Genomic DNA, 24,329 nt, shown 5'->3' with positions numbered 1-24,329 from the left:
ACATGAGGTCCCTCCAATGACTGCTCCGAAAGTGGGCCTTAGAGAAGTAGATTAACCAATCAGAGCATGCAGTACATGTGTGTAGGACGTGTTATGTAGGTCATTTTAGACGCATAACATTTATTTGTGTCCTAAACCCCAGTGTCGCTCACGTTGATTGGTAGGTCTTATGTCATTATGTCCCATCTGCGTTAATTCATTGGCTGCCTATTTGTCCTAAAGTCTCATTAATATTTACTGTTCCGAATGCATCTCGTTCATTGGTTGCCTTATGTTCTTGTCCCTGCCTCACTTTCGAGTGTTACTTGTCTCGTTCTGCCATGTGCTCATCACTGTAATGTATGTATCTGCGCGCTTAGCAAAACAGTCCCAGACTCCGGGTGTTTCATTCATCACTTTCGAACAATGACTGACAGTAACCTTTGTGAAGCCGCCACTTATGATGGATTCAAACACAACGTATCGCCATGACACTCTTAGGTCAAATAGTCCCTCTTTACGATTGCTAAATGGTCATATAATCCATCCCTGTCTTTGTTTGTCTCTGTGGTTACCGCAGCTCCTCTACCAAAAGCATAGTCAACGTTCGCCAGAAATTATAAAGAGTTCCTCCGTTGAAGGTATCGTGCTCTTTTTCAAAGTCTAAAGTTTATTCGGGAAACGCGCGGCATCTAGCAGGGTTGTTTCTGATTGCCCGGAGTTTTGTCAAAGTAACTTCAAACAGGTGCACAACAGGTGTATGAATTGCCCTCCACACGTAATGTCTTGTAATCTTTGTTTCGAATCGAACAGATCGCAAGCAGATTTGCCTTGCTTATTTCGATGATATATGTACACCAACATTAGATCTGTAGACGATTGCGAGACGAGACAAGTAACACTCGAAAGTGAGGCAAGGACGAGAACATATGGTGGCCAATGAATGAGTTGCATTCGGAACAGAAAATATTAATGAGACTTGAGGACATAAAGGCAGCCAATGAATGAACACAAATGGGACATAGGGACATAGGACCTACCAATCAACGTGAGCGACGCTGGGGTTTAGGACACAAATTTATGTCCTACATGTTATACGTCTTTTGAAACAGGACCAATAGACGTATAACATTTAGGACATAAATTTGTGTCCTAAACCCCAACGTCGCTCACGTTGATTGGTAGGTCTTATGTTCCTATGTCCCATTTGCGTTTATTTATTGGCTGCCTTTATGTCCTCAAGTCTCATTAATATTTACTGTTCCGAATGCAACTCATTCATTGGCCGCCATATATTCTTGTCCTTGCCTCACTTTCGAGTGTTCCTTGTCTCGTTCTGCCATGTGCTCATTACTGTAACGCATCTGCGAGCCTAGCCGATCATTACCAGACAGCTAAAGCGTAGTCGCAAGGTTTGTTAAGACAAATTTGTATTTGCATCTGCGCTGCACTTAATCTCATTGTAGGGAAGCTCCAGCATCAAAGTTGTCTGCATTCCCCTGACACGTGGACATGTGACATGTGGAAATATTGGCCTTATAGTTGTACATATTTCTGTCAGTAAAATATGCTGCTTCTTACCAAATGAAAAATATACAACTTTGTAGTTATACTCTTCAGCTACAGGTTTATCTGTACAACAATATGCTTGCCATCGGATTGTGTATTAACTCTCCATTAGCTGTCCCATTTAGCTTATTTCTGTATTGTTCTCCGTGTTGACTCCAGTTTCTGGTGTAAATCCCTGGGCTATGATGACATAAATACCAAGTGCATACCTTGTCTATGCAGTCTAAATGGATATAATCAGGCATTATTGTTAAATAATATATTCAAGTCCGGACTATAAATCATTTATCAACAATAACAATGGCCATTACACATGTACTGGGTGTTTTGACAAGCAGAGTAATGGACACTTTAAATTAGCATAGCACAGGTATTAGGATGAGAAACTATAGTAGATTTAGGGATTTCTGGCTAACGTTGACTATGCTTTTGGTAGAGGAGCTGCGGTAACCACAGAGACAAACAAAGACAGGGATGGATTATATGACCATTTAGCAATCGTAAAGAGGTGCTATTTGACCTAAGAGTGTCATGGCTATACGTTGTGTTTGAATCCATCATAATTGGCGGCTTCACAAAGGTTACTGTCAGTCATTGTTCGAAAGTGATGAATGAAACAACTGGAGTCTGGGACTGTTTTGCTAAGCGAGCAGATACATTTTAAGTGATGAGCACATGGCAGAACGAGACAAGTAACACTCGAAAGTGAGGCAGGGACAAGAACATAAGGCAGCCAATGAATGAACTGGATTCGGAACAGTAAATATTTATGAGACTTGAGGACATATAGGCAGCCAATGAATGAACGCAGATGGGACATAGGGACATGAGACCTACCAATCAACGTGAGCGACACTGGGGTTTAGGACACAAATTTATGTCCTAAATGTTATACGTCTGATGGGACATTTCCTTTTGCGCTAACATTACCTCTATAGTCAAGGGGCATATAACCTCCTGCTTTGCGTCCTGCATGCTGTGTAGTTTGCAATCATCAAATTTTAAAAATCATAGACCCTGTAACAGCAATTATTCTCCCTGACTCTTGTAAACAGTAAATAAGCCTATTATTGCTATCATACTAAATGTATGTTTTCAACAAAGATTAAAATTTAGTGCTCAGGATAATTTATTGCCATTAAATACATTAAAGATTATGAAAATCTAGTTTTACTACTATTTTATGAATTTTTGTAAACGGTAAATAAGCCTATTATTGCTATTATACTAATGTATGTTTTCAACAAAGATTAACATTTAGTGCTCAGGATGATTTATTGCCATTAAATACATTAATGATTATGAAAATCTAGTTTTGCGACAATTTTATGAATTCTTGTAAACAGTAAATAAGCCTATTATTGCTATAATACTAATGTATGTTTTCAACAAAGATGAATATTTAATGCTCAGGATACACCTGCAGTAAAAATATAGAATTATATGAAGCTTATTTTTAATATTTCGTGTAGTGGCAAAAAATGCAGCCAGCAGCTGGCAAAGCTGCTCGAAATTAACAGTCGATCTAGACTGTCACGTCAGCCTTCTTATAGTTGCCTTCACGAAAATAATCATGGAATCGTGCATGGCGCATGACAAAAAATGATATCTCCATTTCACATGTGCGGTGTGCACAGTAGAGAAAGAAATAGAGACGCGCTAACCATCGGCAGGAGCGAAAGGAAAACTGAAGATTAACGGCCGATGTGCAGCCGAGCACTTTAGTTTGGCATTCCCATTACTTTGATCATAAATTTATATTCGAGGTCAGCTCAGAATTATTTGATCCGAGTACAAACCAAACAAAATCTCAGTTCTTTTACATAACTTTTATGTGACACAAAACAACGACGGACGAGTTCCCTGCTCTTGTTGTCGTCTGCTACATGATTTTCCTCGATTTATACTATCTCCTCCTCTGTCCGAGATTGGTATCGTGGTTTGTCTTCACCGGTGTCAGGTACGGATTGTCAACTTTTATCATCGACCAATCCTCTCAAAATTGTGAAAATTGGATATCATCTTCATGGATATCAACAACATGCAATTTCTCTAAATCATAATTTATCATGTTTGAACACTCCTACCATCTTTTCTAGCATTTTTCTGACTGAGCCATACACCTGCAATGTCAATTTCATGTATTAATGCCCAACACTGTTGGCAATTATTCATAAACGAGATGTCAATGTCTTTCGACTGTTGCCTCAAAATTAATTTCTGCTCCATTTCTAGTGAATAGGTGAATCTTGCAATCACAGTCAGATATAGCAAACCTTTAGTCAACCGTGCCTGACAATAAACAATCTGTTTAAGCTTAGGTTCATGAATGTTCTAGTTGTACGTTCAATGTCTTTATCCTTTTCAAACTTGATGCAAAAAAATCATATTATAATTGTTGTTGTGGGGGAGAAATTTCTGTATCAAACCTAAACGTGTTTTCTAACCCGTCAACAAGATTAGGAAAAGGAGCTATGTGTGACATATGTCATACAGTAATACACACTGCCATGCGTCAAGTGTGAAATGGCTGTAGATGACGTAAAAATCGACAAACCATAAGACATCCGAAGTAAATGGTTTTTGAAAAAAGAGAACAAACAAGGCCAAAAGGGCGTCCATCTACATATAACGAAAAGGTTTATCCTAGGATCATGTTTAGGATCACAGTTATTAAAATAAAAAGTAAAGTCATCCTCATCGCGTTGTTTTGTTGTGTTACGATTTAAGGTTAAAACTGTGCGTAAACATTTCAGGTAAGTTATTTCCATGTGGATAGACGGGTCGTGTAAGAAAGACAATATGCAGAATGCCTGTAGTAAAGTAACGGGAACACGCGCCATCGCGTCGCCTTTATGAGACTTATCTTGTGAAAAATTGAACATGTCTTTATTATTGTTTAACAAAAACACTCAACATTCGCCCGAAGTTAACGTGTCTTATCTCCCCCACCATGTTTTCTGGGATTGCCAAATATATGTCTAGCACAATAGGTGCTTGTAATATTCTTGTTTGCTTTATACGTTTTTTTTTAATCTGTGTCCTTGCTTTTTTTTAAAGAAACGTTTGTATATTTTCTTGTTACATAGCTTTTTCTTTACTAGTTATTTCCTTAAAGATCTTTTTATTTTCTCGGACTCCATGAAAAGAGGTTTATTGTAAAACACCTAATAGAGTTACCGAGAGTAATAAATAAAGATTAATTATAATAATAACATTAGTGACACCAATTGCATATCTCCATTTATCTAATGAATTACCCTGATTTGATTTTTTACAGCAAAATTTGCCAGTTTTTCTATATCTGATATCGTGTTATGATTGTTAGTTATGCACGATATCTGATATCTTGCTTTAATTATAAATAAACCTATAACACGATTGGAACTAATTTGGGATAATTGGATTTTCATATTTTGCAAATTTCTCAAAAGTGTTAGGTGCCATATAGCTGAATGTTGCAATATCGTAAATTACTCATAAAACAAGAGTGTAATATAAAAAGAAAAGTAGATGAGATAACATTTGAAGATTAAATTGACATTACTCCACCATCCAATTATCCCAAATTAGTTCCTATCGTGTTCTATGATTCTGTTTGGCCTAATGGTCTTCCATGAGTATGCTTTACATGCAAGCAGTACAAATGGGATGCCATCTGTTTTATTGGCCAGCTTTTGAATTATTTCAACCAATGACCGCTTCCGATGGGTTCAACACAAAGAGACGACACGTCGCACACACATACATGTTGGCACAAACTGTTACAACCGTTACGAAAACTCGTGAATTGCATTGAACTGTTAAATTTGTATAATGGCCGCTCGATTTAAGTCCGTGGTTATCGCTTTGGTGTTAATCATCGCCGTTTTCAGTTTTCTATTACGTCAAGGTGAGTGACTTAGTAAACAATGTATTTTGTATGATGGAGAGTGACACCAATTGCATATTCACTTTTATCTATTGAGTTACCTGTTTTGGTTGTTTTACATCATAATTTGCCAGTTCTTCTATTTTTTATCATTATATTCACTGTGTTTCTATGATGAAATATTCCTTTCAGATAATATGGAAAATAGAAGGCTGAAAGGAGTGATAGCTGAATACAAAAAGCAAGTGGTAAGACCATGACAATTTTTCCTTCCAATTCAGTAACGTTGAACTTCTGAATGTATAAAAAAACTAAAGTCTGAAACCCCATTTTATAAAAGATGAGATACCGTCACCTTACATATAAAGTAATGGTTGCAATAACGCGAATTGAAACCAGTCCTAGAGGCTGGGAATGCCGCTATTGCCCATTCCAAGAGATAAATTCAATGTCCGCTAGCTCTACGTCAAGTAGACTTCAGTTCGGGTACAGTTATTTAGGATTCTCAAATTTTTACAAATATACTTTTCTGATCTGCTGCTTGTGTGTTATTAGTTTGATGAATCTAAATGAATCTTTCGCCACCTTGTTTTCGTGAAAATGGAAAATTTTACATTTTCCTTGACCATGGTTTCAACACTGGGTATAGTGGCTATTGTAAATTGCAAATATCGGTAAATTTAACTACCTATTTCACGAATCCTTAACTTTGCACGGAAACCCCTTTTTTTTTATTCGTATGATTGTAAAACAGAATATTTTAAATTATGAGTATGAGATCAGAGCATTCAATTTTAAGGAGCATTCTACCTAACAATAAGCAAAATTGAATAAGTACTGAATCTTTTGTTGTTTGCAAAAACTACACATCAAGGAGTTCTTTGGTTTAATGAAGGAGTCGTATTTTGGAAAATTTGACCATCCATTACACGTAAAAATAATCGACATGTAATTAGGCAAAATACCTGTCAACAATTTTCTGATTTAAGGTAATTCTTACCTTGAAATGAAATGCTCAAACTTTCCTAAAGCAACCTTTCAATCACTCTGGTGATAAACTTTCAATCATTCATGCAATGCTGTCGAATGCATTGCATGGAAAACTCTATCAGAAAACTGTGTAATAGCCATCAAATTCGTTCAATAAAGGAATTGGGTAGCAATTCTTTACACTAAATCATATAATAAGGAAGAGTCAAAATAACTCAACCAGTGATACCAAAAAAAGTTTACAGCAGACGATTAAGAACTAACGACAGGGATAAAATGCAACCTCGCAACAAAAATTAAGGCCCCACCCACTAGCTGTAACTCTTAAAATTTGTTGACCTTAAAATATCTTCCTATTCTCTCCTGGTTTTCTCTGAATTCTACCCTCTGAAGGGATATGGGTTTTTACTGCATTAGGAAACCATTCCTTTGTGAAACATTTGACAGGTGAATTCAAATTTTAAGGGTCATTTGATTTCCCGCCCTTTTTAAAAGTTGGAAATATTACAAAGGAAACAGAACATACAGTTGAATACATTGACCCCTATGCATTACATTGAACTACTCTCAGTAGTTTTTGTGAAGATTTAATGGCAGATACGCACAGTATCCAAGGTTTTTGCTTTTCCGCACGGTGCTGCGATTTAATGTTTCGGCAAACATTTAATCGAATCTTTAGTCGAATTTAGTCGAATCTTTATCTTCAAGTTGTTCAAAACTGCACATAGGGTTCAAGCGGGTAGTTAATAATAAGTGTATATACACACGTAAATTAGTACATTCTCACAAATTAATTTAAGTTAGAAAGGAAAATCATTAAACTAATGCTAAAATATACAGCTGGCTGGGCTTTAACGTACGATGCAAAACCTGTCGATGATCACTTATCACTACCCTGCACACGGAAGTACAAAATTAGACATTCTAGCTTCTCATAGTAAAGAACAAACTTCAAGTTGAGCAACACGGTAATAAATACAATTCATCAATTACTCCACATCATTTACATGTTTTTCAAAATACAGAATGATGTTGTTAATCTTCATATGAAAGTATACATTGAAAACGTGTGTGTTTTAACTCCTGAAGTAACTATGTGTCTTTTTATTCTGACCAGTGCACTGCTTTTTAAGTGCCATCAATAGAAACAGCGACTTGAGATTCATGTGAACATCCCTTCCACAACACGGAATAGAATACATTTTTTGTCGAAGGCATTGCATTTAAAACTCTATTAGAAAACGATGTAATAGCAATCAAGAAATGGATCAGCAATTTTTGACACTAAGATCACATTATAAGGAAGCGTCAGAAAGTTTACGACGGACGACTGTGAACAAACAACAGGGAAAAATACCCATCACTACCTTGCACACAGAAAAATAACTTAGACATTCTAGCTTTCAATCGTAAAGAACAAACTTCAAGTTGGGCAACACGGTAATACATACAATTAACCAAGTACTCCACATTGTTTATCCACTAAAGATGAGTTTAAGCGACTGAACTGAGTGTTATACAGTCTCGTTACTGTCTCTTCCATCTGGCGTAGAAACTATGCATTACACCAGCTGTGTCTTTAGTCGTGGCTAATCAATTATATAGTTTACACAAACGGCGAAACATAAAATACACTTATAAAATACACACTGTCATATGCAAACAACCAAGATTCGAACGATGTGTGGAGTTGCTTTCCCTCAATTGCAATTCTTAAAGGGGCTGAAAATATTTTTCTTCAAGATACGGTTGCAATCATTTTTATAAACAACTCAGATACAAACTAGATTTGTATGTCTTTCTATTCTTCTCAGTAAACTGCTGTTACGTGTCACTTAAGATATGTATTCAGCGTTTTTGCAGTTTTTGCTGTGAAGCACAGATGTTTTTATAGGTATCAGTGCAGCTGCTCTTTATATTTATAAGCCTGTATGATAGATTCACTTTAATGCAGATTACTTTTATCTAAGTACATAATTTATTGATATATATTATTGCTCTTTTGCACGCCATCTAGAATATAGGTTTTATTGTAAGAGACTAGTCAGTTTCTTCAGCCTGGGGGCGTTGGATTCATGGGGGTTGTCACCCTGTTTTTGACTCAAAGTCAAAATGTCACCCTGTTTTTGACTCAAAGTCAAAAACAGGGTGACCCCTATTATCAAAGTTTGATAATAGGGGTCACCATGTTTTTTGAAATGTTCGTTTGGGGGGGTCCACATGCAAGTAGATTTACTTTGTAATACGACGTGATGGCCATTTTATTAACTAAGTGGGGACTATGTCAATGAAAATGACTTTTTGAAAAAGAGCTCTGTGGAACGATTTGATGAAACTGTGCAGATATATAATAGCACACAATCATGTGTCACTACTGTGTCAATTAATTGCTAATTTGCATATTTGATTAATTTTTGTAATTAGTATCATATGTCTAGAAATACTGCAGCAAATTTGATGATTTTTGGTAAAGATCTTTAGCACACAGTCCTTTAATTGTGTACAAAGAAACTTAGCAGTATCATTGCATATTCAATGAACCTTCCTAATTATTTGGCTATGTCCGGCAATACGGCCAAAAAGGAAAATGAATACTTGAATATGAAAAACAGCGTATGCGACAAGGCAGCCTATGACCAATCGAAAGTGGTGAGCAGTGTTGACCTTATATTTAAAAGTAGCCAGGTAATTTAAGAAAGTAGACGGGTGGACTGCGATGGAGCGATTCGGAAGCGACCGAGCGGGGGAGAGCGCGAGAGGAGGTGTCCCACCTGTCGAAAGGCGAAAAAATGAAATTTTTGGGATGGAAATGGTGTTCTCTGGTGTCATCTGAGGTGACATTTGACATTAGAGGAGGGATCAGGCTGTTTAGTGCTTGATAGAACTTCGTCATCTAATGTTTGAGAGAAATGTACAAATAACTAAATCAGAACCCCGGACTCACTCAAAAATGCTAAAATTATAATCAGAAAGAATATATGATAAGTACAATCTACGTTAAATTAATACTAGTAAGTATTTACCATCTGGCCTACATATATAACTGTTTATATTGTTTTCATGATGATATTTAAAAAAATGATACCCAATTCAATCAGAAAAGAGTTAATTAACTTACGGACCACGTCAAAAGATGGATGTCGGATAAAACACTTAATTCTTTACGTTTTGCCCCCACTCCTTGAAACTTAATTGATGAATATTCATCAGATGTTCCCATTATTTCTTAACTGTGATAATTCCAATCATACTTAAAACCTAATCCGGATGGAATATTAAAAATAATGACAGCATTCTAATGAAAAACACATTTACTTTGTTAAAAAACTTATCGGTAAGATAATTCACTGTAATGTAAACACATGCACCAATATAAAAATGTCTATTTCAGACAACTAGAAGAAAAAGAAGTTTTCCAGTTGCAATTACGGCAATGTAGGGAGCAAAAATATGTAATTACATCATCATTTTTTAAGAATTCTCAACCAAATCAAACTAGAATATCGTTTTTATCGGATGAAAAACTTTTTAAAGTATTCAGATTTTTATCCGACATCGATCTTTTGAAGTAGTCCTTTAGTAACATACTCTATCGATGAACCTTATTATATTAAAATGACACCCAATAAAATGAAATATCCTGACGTATACCCTTAATTTTAACAGTGCGTATACACGCAGACACGTATAGCGTAGCGTATTAGTAGCTACACGAGGCTGTCAGAGAGAACAGCGTAAAACGATCGGCAACACACATGCCTGTGACCGTGAATCCTAGTACGTAAAAATAATCAATGAAAATAAAATACCCATTCAAATAAACAGTAGGTTCTACAAAAATCAGTCCTGGCTAATTTTTTAAATCCTGAAAATGCGTCGGTATTGCTCAGAGAATAACTTGATTTGTTGAGAAGATTATCATACTCGTAGTGACGTTGGCAGCCAGCGCGGCGGCGGAAAACCAGCTTGCCAGTCTTATGAACTTCGAATCGTCGATCACAATCACATCTTTTCGATGCTTTTCTCTCACAAATACAGCGAAATTGAAGTTTTTCATACACAAACTAACTGTATTGTTGGAATCAAATATACCTTTTGAACGGGCTTTCTTCGGGAACAAAATATTCAATCTGCAAGGTGTCAGTGGTCGACGTCACATTTCTTTTATCAGTTCGTGTTCTCTCTTAATTTAGAGATGTATTTTTGAGCACTGCGCATGCGCAGATTGATATCTGCATAAGCGACCCGTTCAACACAAAAATGGATTTTTCTCAGGGCACGCGTACCGCACCGGGTGCTTTCGGCTCTTGTTACAGGCGATGGAGACACATATTCAGGTCAAGCTTGGAAGCAGAAACAGTTTGGACTTTCAGTTAACGTCATGGCTACCAGCGAGGGTGGAAAGTTCGGATTTCCGGTAGATTTTATGCAATACTTTCAGCGTTCCTCTCAGGGTTTCCGCCATGTTGTTTCTGTCAGAATATGCATGATTTCATTCAGCTATATTCAAATCCATCGTACAGTGTCTTTTTTGGCCGATTTTTTCATCCCACGTGAACAACACTGTCGATGAACAATCGGTGACACAAAGGCCAGCATTTTATGGCCGTTGCGCCATGGGGGACATCGGGGGACACTCTACATTTCCTTACATGCATAGCGGCCTACTTCTATTTTGGGAAATTCCGACGTTTTAGCTTTGTAAACGTACCAAGAATATAACGATCTTATGCATGGCGACTTATAGAACAGCTCGCGAAGGAATTCTTTTAGTGAAAAAATATTGCCTTCAATTGTCCACAGTTTCATCCCAGTGCTCAGCTGCGTCAAGTGGTATCTGTTCCCGGCGCTATACGGCCTCCCATCCGTGTAACGCCAGGAATATACAGCGTTGTACGGAGGGCCGGCTACGTCAAGTGGCAGTATACGAATTGAATCAAGTCAGTGGGTACGTACCGCACTTTAGATGGGTTCAAACTTAAACTGAGTTCGATGTAAAGTGATAAGAGGGGAAATACACAATTATAAATATTTAGGATTTTGATCCCATTTTAAAATAAATGTTGCATGTAGGCCTATCAGATATTGTAGAGTACAATAACAAATTGTGTTCTCTAGAGATTCAAAGAATTTTGATGTTAGGGTTGCCAAGCATTATAATAAGTTTTTGTTTTGAGAAGATATATGTACGGGGTCACATGGGTAAGTAACCTGGCCCTGTGATAGTCAGTTTGGTGATGCATCTTAAAAGTCTGCAGTTTGGGTATTTCTACAAGAGATACCTTGAATTTAGTCAGTATTGTTATTCTAGTAATTCTGTATTGCTTTTCATGACTGAGGATCTGAATTAAAAAAGACACTAAAAGACACTACTAAGTCATATTGCAGTATCTTTATTATATTTCACAACACCATGAACATGTATAACAATATAATTATAATTTTCAAATAAATACTCTTGCAGTAAATAAATTTTTCTCTGTCTTGTTTTGTAGTACTTTAAAGAGCTGCATGGACAGTCCTGTTGAGTAACTAACTATGAGTGATATGCTGCTGATATGCGTCTTTTATATTAACCTGAGAACAAATGCTTTCATTGCACTGTGCAAAAAATATAATGATGATAAAAAAATAAGAACAAAACCGAAAGAAAACCCTCAAACTAGGTTTTTGGAGGAAATAGTTTTCCCAAAAACAAGAGCAAAATCAAAACAACCTTAAAATCAGCCTATAAGCTTGGCTAGACAAACGTTATAATGCACATGAAGCAAATTTTATTAGGCAAATTTTATCATCCTGGTGTCGTACGTCTGACTAAAATTCCTCTTCAATTGGTTTCCTTCCGTTAGTCCGGATCCTCCAAACCTCGTTTAGTCATTATGGCGAGACTCCTTTGGCGTCGTTGGCGTGTAGCAAAAGACAGAGGGGAAGGGAAATTAAATATAGTTTCAGAAACCTACGTAAGTTATGCAAGCCTAGCCCCCGAGGGTCATTGCGGAAGCTTAGGTTTTTTGACGATCACCTTTGACGTACCTCTGCAGACTAGAGTGCAGTCGTCCATCGGAGCATCAACGTACGTTCACCGTGGCGATGGCGGAAGAAGTTTCTACCTCCATGCAGCATCATATTTATAATTATAAGCCATACACAGCCCCATTGCAACATATTCGAAATGATCAACAACGACAGGCAGGGAGGGACAAACAGTCGACGGTACAATGGCGAAGTTTAACACCCAAAGAAATACAACTGCTGTGCATGCAAACTTGAAATACAAGTCCGGGCAGCGGGCTCTGCGTCGCAGGGTACCGGCGTTATGTGGCCTCAACGCCGGTAACACACACAGCCCTGCCACGCAGGCCTTGCATCGTGCTCCCAGGAAAGTTAAAAATGAAGCGCTGGTTCCACAAATTTATCATGGGATCACTGTAAAGAGGTATATTTACTGTTGATTGCTGATCTATTGTAACTGTGGACCTGATTCGGCAAGTTTACCGTATACAGCAGAAGCTTCCGAAGGAGTACACACGGTGTAGACAGTCAGGCAGAAAACTTAGCCCGATCCGCGCGATCGGAGCTAGCTCTGACCTCTGAGATTTAGGTACGATCAACTTTCTACTCTACGCACGCGCAACAAAGGGTCAACCGGTTAAAACGTTACTGCGAGTGCGCATAATACATCTCTAAATTAAAGGGGAAGTTCACCAAGGATGATTTTTACATATGTGGTAGCTCTGTGGTCATTTACCCCAGAAAAGCTATTTTCACCATTTATAACTCGCTGGATTTTTTACGAAAATGATAAAAATAGTACAGGAAGTTGCCCATGTAATTTGAATCATGGGAAAAAAGCCCCAAGCTTGGAGCTTGCATCATGTGATATGGAAGGGACCATCTTCGGATGGGTATGACCCCCACATTGCCCACTCACAGTAACACAGTAGTAAACAGCAACACAAAATCTGACAGTGGACAGTTTATTATAAGTGATTCATCGTTTATGCAAGGATAGTCAGTATAAACAAAAGTTATGTAAATACGCACAGCCTGGTTTAAGCATGGGTGAGTGGACAATGCCATACCCATGGGATAATGGTGCCTTCCATATCACATTATGCAAGCTCTAAGCTTGGCGCTTTTTCCCATGATTCAAATTACATGGGCAACTTCTTGTACTATTTCTATCGGTTTTTGTAAAAATCGTGCAAGTTATAAATGGCGAAAATAGCTTTTCCGGGGTAAGTGACCACAAAGCTAGCACATATGTAAAAATCATCCTTGGTGAACTTCCCCTTTAAGAGAGAACACGAACTGTTATCGCCATCGTTAAAGATGACCTAAGATGACCTTCATACTAATCAAACCAATCACGCTGCTCGTAACAAAGGCAACACCATAGGCGCATCCATCAGCCAATCACACTATTTACTGCCAAGAAGACTGGAAAATGGGACATCCAATTTGCAAATTACCCAGCTGTATTGCTGGCCATATAGTGAATTCACTTGGTAATTAGCGAGCGACTTTGTTAACTTTGTTGAAATTCAGAGAGCAAGAAATGAGACCAAATGTAGCTTGATGAAATATCTTTATTGAGTGGTTTACTTTGGCTCCACTGTATGATATTATTCTAGATACTATTATTATCGTTATTCATTTTGAATCCCATGAAGCAACAAGCAGCCATCCCTACACTGAATTTTTCAAACCCATATAAGCCTTATGGCAACATACTCCCTGCTTGCACAAAGTGTCTGAAGCTGACTGGAATCACAGAGGAACATGGACAGAGTCGCAACGGGTATTGTTTAAGGCGTGAAGCGGTTACGTAACCCATCCTCTCCGCCTCTCTTTTCCGAAGAGTGCCGGCCAATTGTTAAGCGAAAGTATGTTCGGCAAAGTTTGTGTTGTTGTTGTCGTGTGGTGCTGAGCGGAATTGACGTGCTGGCGAAAACGGGAGTGTTTTGAGCTTCAGGAAAGTGAGTTTTACCGTTTTAAAAATCCTCTCATATTTTTATGAATATATAATGAGTGTGTTTGAACCAAATTTAAAAGTCTTTTATCGATACTGTCTGGTTTTACTCAATGGTTTACGGTCAGTCATACCGTCTTTTACACGTGCGTCAAGGAAGGACATGTTTATGAAACTGCTGGCGTGTTATGTTTTGATTGGCGTGAAGCAGTGTTTGTGGCCTGAGAGCTCACAAAGTAACTATGGCTGCTACGCGACTGGCAGTACGATGCCATCTCGTCGTATTTTTCGCATAATCTCGTGTAATTATCAACCACAAACGAAGCCTCCAAAAAGTTTAACACCTTTGAAGCTCATTTTAATATGAAAAGCCAATAGTCTACCGAGACGACCATGGAACAAAAGGCATGCAAGCGTTGCGACTCTGTACTGAAATGAAAAACGATATCGCTGACAAGTTAACAAAGTCACTCGCTAATTACCAAGTGAATTCACTATATGGCCAGCAATACAGCTTGGTAATTTGCGAATTGGGTGTCCAGTTTCCAGTCGCCACCGCCATCGGGACAACAGTCACTCGTGATCTATTCAGCTCTGGGACTATCCGCCCCATAGACGTGTGTACATAAGCGAGAAAAAGGGGTTTTTCTCGCTTATGTACACACGTCTACAGGCGAATAGTCCTGGAGCTGAATAGATCACGAGTGACTGTGTCGGGATCAAAGAGCCACAAATGGGTATTTAGAAACTGTTTTATGTTTGTGCAGTTCAAAGTGGGGAAAGGGGTCGCGAAACTGCTAATCGTATGTGTGCCGTGTAACAGCTGGTAGTGCGATCTCGAAATTAATAGGTCAATAAAAATAATTTAATTGCATTAAGAGTAACCAGGAAAAAACGCAAACAGGCGGGTTATTTACCCGGCACCCGGTTTCTGAGGACAACATTGGGTAAGACTCACTGTCCATTCTTTTTTGTAAAAGTATACTGCGCTGCTTTTGCAGGTAAAATATGAAGAGCAACTAAGTAATCCATGAGATTTGAAATCATCATCGCCAAATGAGCTTCCGCTACCTACCCACCTAATACATCAATTTGGAATCGGACTCTTATGTGAATTAATCACATGGAGCCCGTCATTTACACATTTCTGTCAAAACGATCAATTAAAAAACATTTTTTAGATTCCGATTAGAAAGTAAACATATTGGTAAAATGTATTAAAGCAAGCAATTTCACATGGTTAACTTTTGTAGTGTAGTGTTTACTGTATATGTTCGACAGCACTCTTACGCATACGCGAAAAGGTTGTTCTTTTATTTGTGTATGTTCGGTTGGCTCTCGTGAACACCACGATCTTCAAAGTGTTGCATGCCATGAAAAGACGTGTAAGGTCCGTTTCAATTACATAGTTTCTGTTCTTCAAAGGGATAAGCTTACAGACACCACCACCTAAGATACAGCTTACTGCATATCGTCAAGCGTCTTGGTAAAAGTCTTTGACGTTGTGTATGTCATGGAGCTTGTCTTGTGTATTGTCAAAGTGGGCTTACGGACTAGACTTTAAAGGCGTATAGTTACGGTCATTCCACAGATATACACATTAATGTATTCGCCAAACTATGAATAACACAGCAACTATTGAAATGATCATTCTCGCTACAAAAGAAAGTCCATCACTGCGACACTGGATTTCATGCATTCCCATAAAATATAATTAATTTACATTGTTTCTACCTTCCATCTCCGTACTTTTTCTGTCTGTTTCGTCATCTCCTTCTGTCTTTCTACCTGTCTGTCTGTTTGCCATACTGTGCCTCTGTCCACCGCTCAGAAGCGTGGACATGTAAATTTGCATACGCAAGTGTAGTGTGTATGTCGCATGCAATGAGTAGTCGCACATTATGAAATCTCTCTCTCTCTCTCTCTCTCTCTCTCTGTGTCTCTCTCTCTCTCTCTCTCTCTCTCTCTCTCTCTCTCTCTCTCTCTCTAGGAGCGCAAAAGGCAAGAACTCGAGATACCCGAGTCACAGGTCATAAACACCAGCAAACGTAAGTTTGTAGAGGTCAAGTTTGACGGCACGGCAATTCCTGGAAAGAGAAAAGACGAGAATGAGAAAAACGGTGACATCAACATAACGATGACCTATGCAGAAAAATGGGGTCTTTACGTTAACATTGTCACAAATGTAACCTACAAATGTCAGCGAGATAGACGGATGGGCCACCCTCTACCAATTGACGGTGGTTGGAATATCTGCCTTGATGTTGGTATCAAACCAAATGCATGCATCGTGTATTCATTTGGGTGAGTCATCCACAGACGCCTCTGTAAATACAAATTTCTTCCCAAATTTTGAACATAAAGTAACGAAGCTAATACTGAAGTGAAATTACAATGTCATACATCGACTTGTAATACTTTCAAAAGTTGTAATTTTGAAAAATTGAAATCAGGAAAGAAGTGAATGTTAAGCCTGGGGAAATTACAACGGTCCATGAAGAGAGTAATGATACTATAACCATGAGGTAGACATATCACATGCCGCTATGTGATTGTCGAGAGAGCTGGTTTCCCTATGGCAATAAAAGAAGTGACCACACACGACTATGCAGACAAATTCAGTCTTTCGCTTTATTCTTCGAATGTCTTATTTGTACTTTTAAATTAATTTTCAAGAATATCAAACGACTGGTCTTTTGATGACGACATGGCTGAGTATGGATGCAGCGTGTACAGCTTTGACCCTTTGTGAGTATAAAACTAAACGTTTCTCCCCATGTATTACACAGGTTCAAGTATGAATGCGTGCATAAATACATGTCCACACACACACAAATGAATGCATGCATTCATACACGATTACAAACTACATCACACAAACAAACAAAATACATTTGAACGATGGTGATTGATGCTAGTAAATACGTATACAAACATTTTTAGTTATACAATATGCATACATGCGTGCATCCATGCATATATAAAATCCACCCACCCATCCATTCATCCACACTTCCATTATCTCACACACACACACTTACCCACACACACACTCACACACACGTACGCACGAACCCACCCATCCACCCACCCATCCATCAATCCATCCATCCAGCCATCCATTCATCCATGCAAGCAAATGGATCTTCATCGTCTACTTTTGTGAAAATGAAAATTCAAATTCTCCCAAATATTGAAATGGGATATAGATGCCACTTTAAATCTCGAATATCGGTAAATGTCAGGCATCTGGTTTCTCCTCTCAAAAAATTTGCCCAGTGACTCTGTTTTTTGTTCTCAATCATAAAAGAGAATGGCATAAAGTTCTGGAGGAAAAAGTTCATTGAGGAAAATATGAGCCAAACACAATGACAACTTCCAATGTTACTTAGCCCAAACGAAAGGTGTATGTCTTTGTGGCTTCATGAGAACGCCATCTCTGTCAAGTGAATATCTTGTCTTTATGTCCCTCAGTAACGGATACAAGGAGCATAAGCGCTCGGAGCATAATTGGTTTTACGACATTGGACTCTGTGACACGGATGATGATCACGTAGTCCACAAGTATCATAATGGGAATAGAACTATAAAATGCAGAACGTTAAGATCGATTAAGAAGATGTTACATCATCAACAGGTAAAATTTTCCGAACCCACATTTTTCTATAGGCTGTCACCAAATGAATGGTGAAAGCGACAAATGAGTGACGTCAAGTTTATTACTAAACTCGGACTACCTACACCTTTCCTTAGTTTTATTTGCTGTGTCTGTGTTTATTCTAGGTTTCATTTTTTTCCCAAAAAATTAAGATATCTTCGTAAGGATCGTGTCAATAGGCCAAACCCGGAATTCGAATCGACCACGGTACAAACAAAGCCATGTGCGCAAACGCGCATAAACGTACGTGTATTTCCATAGGCGCTAGTACACATGTGGGTTGTTTGTACCAGCATCACGTGATTATTTGGGCGTACTGAGTCTGTGGAACGCATCGCGTCCTTTTTATTCCGGAGTAGAACCGTGTCAATTTACCGCGTGCGCCAGCAGTTTTCAAACAAACAGTATCAAACAAAAATAAATTAACATTTGACGTGATGGAAGTAATTGAATTTACAGAGCAAAAATCGCAAAGAGAAAAAAACTCAAAGTCTTTCTTTTTGCACTTCCAGAAAACCATTGATGTTTACAAAATGGATATCGAAGGTGACGAGTTGAAGGTTTTGCCCCAATTGCTGGAAAGTGGTATTCTCAGCGATATCAAACAACTGGATTTAGAGATACATCCCTATACTAAGGACATCCTCACAGTTTATAATATGTTCAAGACACTACAGCAAGATTTTGGGTTTGAATTATGGTCTGTAAACGAAAATAGCTTTTCATCATTAATAGACTATAGCCCGTACGCTGGTGCTCATCGTAGGTTACTCGAACTTGCTTGGGTCAATACAAATTTCCTCAACACAGCATACTTAGGACCATTCTAGATGAACAGGAGTGTTTACCACAGATTCAAAATATTGTCGCATGAAAATCGGATTTTATGAGAATAACTGATTTTGCTCGGTCTATGCTGGATGTAAGCAACTAAAAAAGCTATTTATTGCTTAGAGAGTTTCTCAGGGGGCAAAATAACTAGTTTGAAAAGAACCCAAACAAGTTGTTTAACAGAAGTGCGCTATTTTCATTATTGTATACGAATGATCCTTTCACTATACAAATTTTGTGAATCCGCCCGAACATAATGTACCGGCTACACTTAGCATGAATTGATTTGGGATGATTGTATCTTCATATTTTTCAAATTTCTCAAATGTGTTAGGTGCCCTGCAGCTAAATGTTGCAATGTCACAAATTACTCATGAAAACAAGTGTGTAACTTAAAAAGAAAAGCAGATGAGATGACATTTGCAGATTAAATCGAAATTACTAGCCCGTGGCTAATGGCAATCAAGTAAAATTGTAATATTTCCTGAAATCGAGGAATTAGGCGTAATTTTAATGTTGGAGGCTAGTTTCATTCAAATATTGCGTTTTTAAGAATGTAGAACGATTTTCGAATCTGGTTCTGCAGTATCGGTCTCAAAAGTCGTTTTTGAAAATCCAGAAACCAAAATCGAGAAAACAGAAACGAACAATCTTAACTTTTATTTGAATGCTAGGGAGTCTCTCGATAAAATGTCACATTTGGTATCCACAGTGTAGCGAAGATTAAAGGCAAACATTACAAATGTTACAGGGTCTGTCTGCCGAGTTGTCATGGCAACAGGAACTGGTCTCTTTCACGTTCTATTTTCAGACAACTTCTCATTCCCTTGTGACCTTCTCTTGTAACTCGTCATTGCAATGGAAAGGTTTGCAGTCGACTACAACGTTGCTGGTTATACAGATTTCTAAAGGTAGTCGACGATACAACGTACGCCTCACGCCGAGATCAGCTGTCTATAATAATATGCCAAAATCTCATATGTAGATTGACTGGACCAATTGGCAGCTCGACATCCAACTATGCGGAGAATTTCAGAAATCGTGAGCTATCACGACATCCTCTCTCTCCCAAACTTTGAAATACTGAAAAAATGCCAAAAGTTAAAGCAATTGTCCCTTAAAATAGAGTGACTTAATTCCTATCTCCTGCACAATATTATAGACAACATGGACGGGCTTCTTTCTGTTTCGTTGGTCTACTACAAATATATGCGATAAACGTGGTATGAGTAGGTAGGGGAGTTTGATTATCCGGCACCTCTCATTATGGGTGAAAGGGGTACACATAGCGTGTGAGTAGGGGTGGATGTTGGAGGAACTGTCCCGTCCAGCTGCTTCTGTAGAATTTTTTAAAATTTTTCAGACAAAATGGTGCTTTTTATGCATTCTGAGAAGACGCCAGTACAATGTCAAATTAAAACTTACAATCTCAGTATTTTTTCGGAACCGTTCCGTCATACCCTCAACTTTCTTGCAAATCTCCCTCGGTCAATTCTCCCGCCCTCTAGAGGTGTTTGTCGACAGACTTTCATCAGCCTTCAAATCATAGACTTTAAAGTCTATGTTCAAATGAACCAGTTTTACGCCAAGAAAAATAAAAATGTTTGTTTCTCATCCTCCCACACGTCAATTCAGACCCTCCGCGTCAAAATTTTTTCTTCTCATGAGGAAATACGAAAAAGTAACCCGCAAAAACACGTGATGATAGTGCATAACACAGAGCTGTATAAAACAGAACTGTAAACAAAATAACTGACACTAACATTTCATTCAGAACTGTCACTGTTATATTAAACTTTCAAAACTGACAATGTGCATTGCTTCACTAAAAGTCAAACCTCAGAACTGTTGCGATACAAAGATACTAAAGCAACACTGCTGTACATTTATCTCTACGTTCATTCCTATGTTTCCATAATTTTTGCTCGTTCTCGTTGGTTGAAGAATAAAAAATTTAGAAGAAAAAAACACCGCGTCATTGCATCATTTTTGCGATATGTCTAGGATGAGAAACAAACTTTTTATTTTTCCTAGCCTTAATCGCTGTTTTTTTCTCGATTGTGGCGCAGTGTAGAGTAGTATCGTCACTGACTGATGGCATTACGATGAGTGTTTTATTGAATCATATAAAATCATATGCCAAGTGCGCCACATAACAAATCAGCAATGTGCCGTCTTTCAAATTGCTTTGTCAAAAACTTTTGGAATTGCTCACTCAGCATGTGTGGTGCCTACAGATTAAAACATGTACAGCTGGTCACTAATGTGGACTAGTGTCGATATTATGAAGATTATCGCCATTAAAAAGACAGAAAGGCCTAGTATACGACATTAATTAATTAGGATCGCTTTTCTGTGATCTTCGCTACAATGTTGATATCCAAATGTGACAATCTATTGCGAGACTCCCTAGCAACCATATAAAAGTTAACGTTGTTCGTTTCTGTTTTTCCGATTTTGATTTCTAAATTTCAAAAACGAATTTTAAATTCGAAATCATAACGACGAAACCGGATTCGAAAATTGCGTCGAATTCTAAATAGTGAGTACAAAAACATGCAATATCTGAATTAAAACTAACCCCCAAAAATTGAATTACGCCAAAAAACGAATTCGTCGATTTCAGGAAAAAGCAGAATTTTACTTGGCCGTCATTAGCCATGGACCATTAGTTCCCCATCCAATTATCCCAAATTGGTTCCAATCGTGTTATGTGGGGGAAGTTGGCAATTTCACACTCTTTTTTCACTGCGGGAAATTTGTTTTTTAACTTTGGTAATTTGTGCTGATTATAAGGCAAAGTACGTTTTAAATGAAAGCAAGGTAGTGTTTGAAAAATGAACTAGTTACTTATATAAATAACAGCACCCTGAAAAACACATCCTATACATCAAACGATTGAAAATACAGGTGCCTGCATGTAGTTGACTCAACAAATTCGATATTAATGTCAAGTTTTATTTCAAGGAACTGAAGCCTTGGGCCCATTTTATCGGTTTCGCTGCAGCATTTGTCTTTTGTGCATTGGCAAATTATATTTGTCACGTATTTCCACGATGTTTCTGTTTTAAAGCCACTTGATTGTGTTCTGTCTTAACTATCACCAACAACAAAAACTGACAAAATTAAAGAAGTGGTACGGCAACAAACTGCAGTAAGTGTCGTTCATTCGGGGCGTGTTTTGCCTATGGCAGATACGACGTCATAAGTTTGTGGCGTTGCCGGTATACTTCATGAGTGTTGCCAAACTCACACCATATGAACTTTTTGCCAGTTATTTCAACCTTATTGCACCGTCCGTTTATAGGGACTGTGTTGCAACTTGAATAAACTTAACTGGACTGAAGGGGCTAAGAAATCATATTAACTTTTTGATATGCTCATTAGAAATATTCAATGAATCAATACTGTAAGATATAACAACGATATCCCTGGCACATATAAGGTTTTTGACCACGTCACGTTTTAAATCTGCAGAAAGGACTTTCGCTTAGGAATTTGTTGAGTTCTCATCAGTTTGCTCATGAAAAGGGTCTGATATATGGCTGATATTTTGCCAAGATTCTGGTTTTCAGACGTCGCACAGTCCTAGAATCATATGGCAATATCAAAAACGGCTACCTTCGACACAACAACACCGGAAGTAAACTAAAACTGACTGTTTTTGTTTTTTGTTGAGCAAGTAAAAGGGAACGTGTATCACAGGATATTTTTTTTTGTAGCAAACATTATAACTTTTGACAAGTTGGTGACTTAATCTAGAGAGAGGTGTCAATACGTCATGTAAATGTAGAGGCAAAATGATGTGACGGTGTGAAATCCCAAATCACAGATCAGATTGCTCGAGAACGGCGCATACCAGACCCTTTTCGTAGCCAGCGGCAGTGACAGGGCAGTGAATCAGACTGATGAATCTCTATTTATGTATGGTGTAAGGTTAGACAAAAACCACAACTAACGTTGGTGGCGCAATTCACTCTCCCTCAGTGCACGCGTGGGCTGTGGACAAGCAGACGATTAGATATTATCCCTAATACTTTTCTTCGCTTAGCGAAGGAAACTATGAGCAACGTAATGGCTAGGTTCAACATGCATAAGACAATTTGAAATATAGCATAGGCTAAGAAATTTACCTCGGTCCAAATTATGCTATTTTTGAGAACACAAACTCAACAGCATGCGGCAAGGACACTGTGAGGTCGATCTAGCCGGCCGCAACCGACCCTCATTGTAATGCTTACGGAACTCACGATAATGCGAACAGCTTCGAGTTCATTGTTTCCAATAATAATTTAAGCAAGTCTGTGGAACATACGGGCGTTACACTTTGGTGTTTTCGTTGTTCGGATAATCATTGTCGCCGTCTATCAAAATATTGATTTCTCGATATGACTTCGAGAGGCTCAGCGTGCACCCCAGATGCAGCAATTGGTCCAGGTTGTTATAGTTGAACTAGTACCGTCTGCCGTATGAAGGCGGCATTCCAAATATGCGAAAACGAACGTCCATGTTGGCGACAAAACTAAAATAGAACTGAATTTTACGAAGATTTCTCGTGAGAGAAATTTCCACCTCGGGCGAAAGACCTGCCGCAATGCATGTGTTTGTTTACATTAACGAGTACATCGAAGATCGACTCAAAATAGTTGCGACTCATCAATATTGATGACAAACACAAGAGTTTTCATGACGTAGAACGACTACAGAATAAATCCCGTACTTTTTGTCAAGCGATGACAAAGTTGGCTTCTGTATTTGATGTTTCTGTCCTTAGAGCAGACACACTTACACGTATTGGTATCATCATGGTATGGATATGCTACTGCCCACTTGGCTCCTGGAGACGTGCGTTACCAAAAAAAGGGGAAGATAGGGGAACCCTTATCAAGAGGTCAGTATTTAATTTTATTTAGGAACTGCCTTGAAAAGTTTTGGCACAAAAATGAAAAATCGGAAACAGTTCTTCTGCACGCAAGGTGTCCATCTCCGTATCACCGTGATCAAGGTTTCCTTACCGCTTGTATCAAGAAAAAGCAATTTTTTTCTCACTTTCTCAGCTGTTCGACAGCTTAGAAAAATAAAAAGGCCAACGTTAGTTTTCTTTGTCATTGACACGTACGAGTATATTTATTATTATTATTATTATTATTATTATTATTATTATTATTATTATAAACTTTATTTCGGACTTAAAAGTCCATATAAATGTTGTGAAATGTTATTACAGACTCTTTGAAGAATTAATTGTTCTCTTGCATACTGGTTGAAAAGAAAAACAATCAGTCAAACAAAAAGAAGCTTATTCCAAACCTTAACTATATCAGACTTGAAGTACAATAAGTCACATGTACGTACAATTGTATTACTACTGTTCAAAAGTCGCTCTGTGATGTGATGTTTCTGTCCTTAGAGCAGACACACTTACACGTATTGGTATCATCATGGTGTGAATATGCTAC

At 38.1% G+C, this 24,329-nt stretch overlaps 1 protein-coding gene across 2 annotated transcripts; it reads left to right on the top strand.

The window, feature by feature from the left end:
- Positions 1 to 3,362: 3,362 nt before the first annotated feature.
- On the top strand, positions 3,363 to 22,216 carry LOC139133080 (probable methyltransferase-like protein 24). 2 transcript variants are annotated; one of them, XM_070699494.1, is made up of 6 exons: positions 3,363 to 3,508; positions 5,612 to 5,667; positions 16,372 to 16,685; positions 17,058 to 17,129; positions 17,856 to 18,018; positions 18,552 to 22,019. In XM_070699494.1, exons 2-6 carry the CDS (start codon positions 5,617 to 5,619, stop codon positions 18,867 to 18,869), a joined length of 918 nt encoding a protein of 305 aa, XP_070555595.1. In that variant the 5' UTR covers positions 3,363 to 3,508; positions 5,612 to 5,616; the 3' UTR covers positions 18,870 to 22,019. The 2 variants fall into 2 exon arrangements, with proteins under 2 accessions (XP_070555595.1, XP_070555594.1); XM_070699493.1 differs by lacking the exon at positions 3,363 to 3,508 and adding an exon at positions 5,288 to 5,440 and having other exon boundaries at positions 18,552 to 22,216.
- The last annotated feature ends 2,113 nt before the right edge of the window (positions 22,217 to 24,329 follow it).

The sequence above is a fragment of the Ptychodera flava genome, chromosome 5 (genome assembly GCF_041260155.1).
Source record: "Ptychodera flava strain L36383 chromosome 5, AS_Pfla_20210202, whole genome shotgun sequence".
NCBI classification, from domain to species: Eukaryota; Metazoa; Hemichordata; class Enteropneusta; family Ptychoderidae; genus Ptychodera; species Ptychodera flava.
The sequence above is the reverse complement of the archived record's forward strand: the minus strand, read 5'-3'. Positions and strand labels throughout refer to the sequence as shown.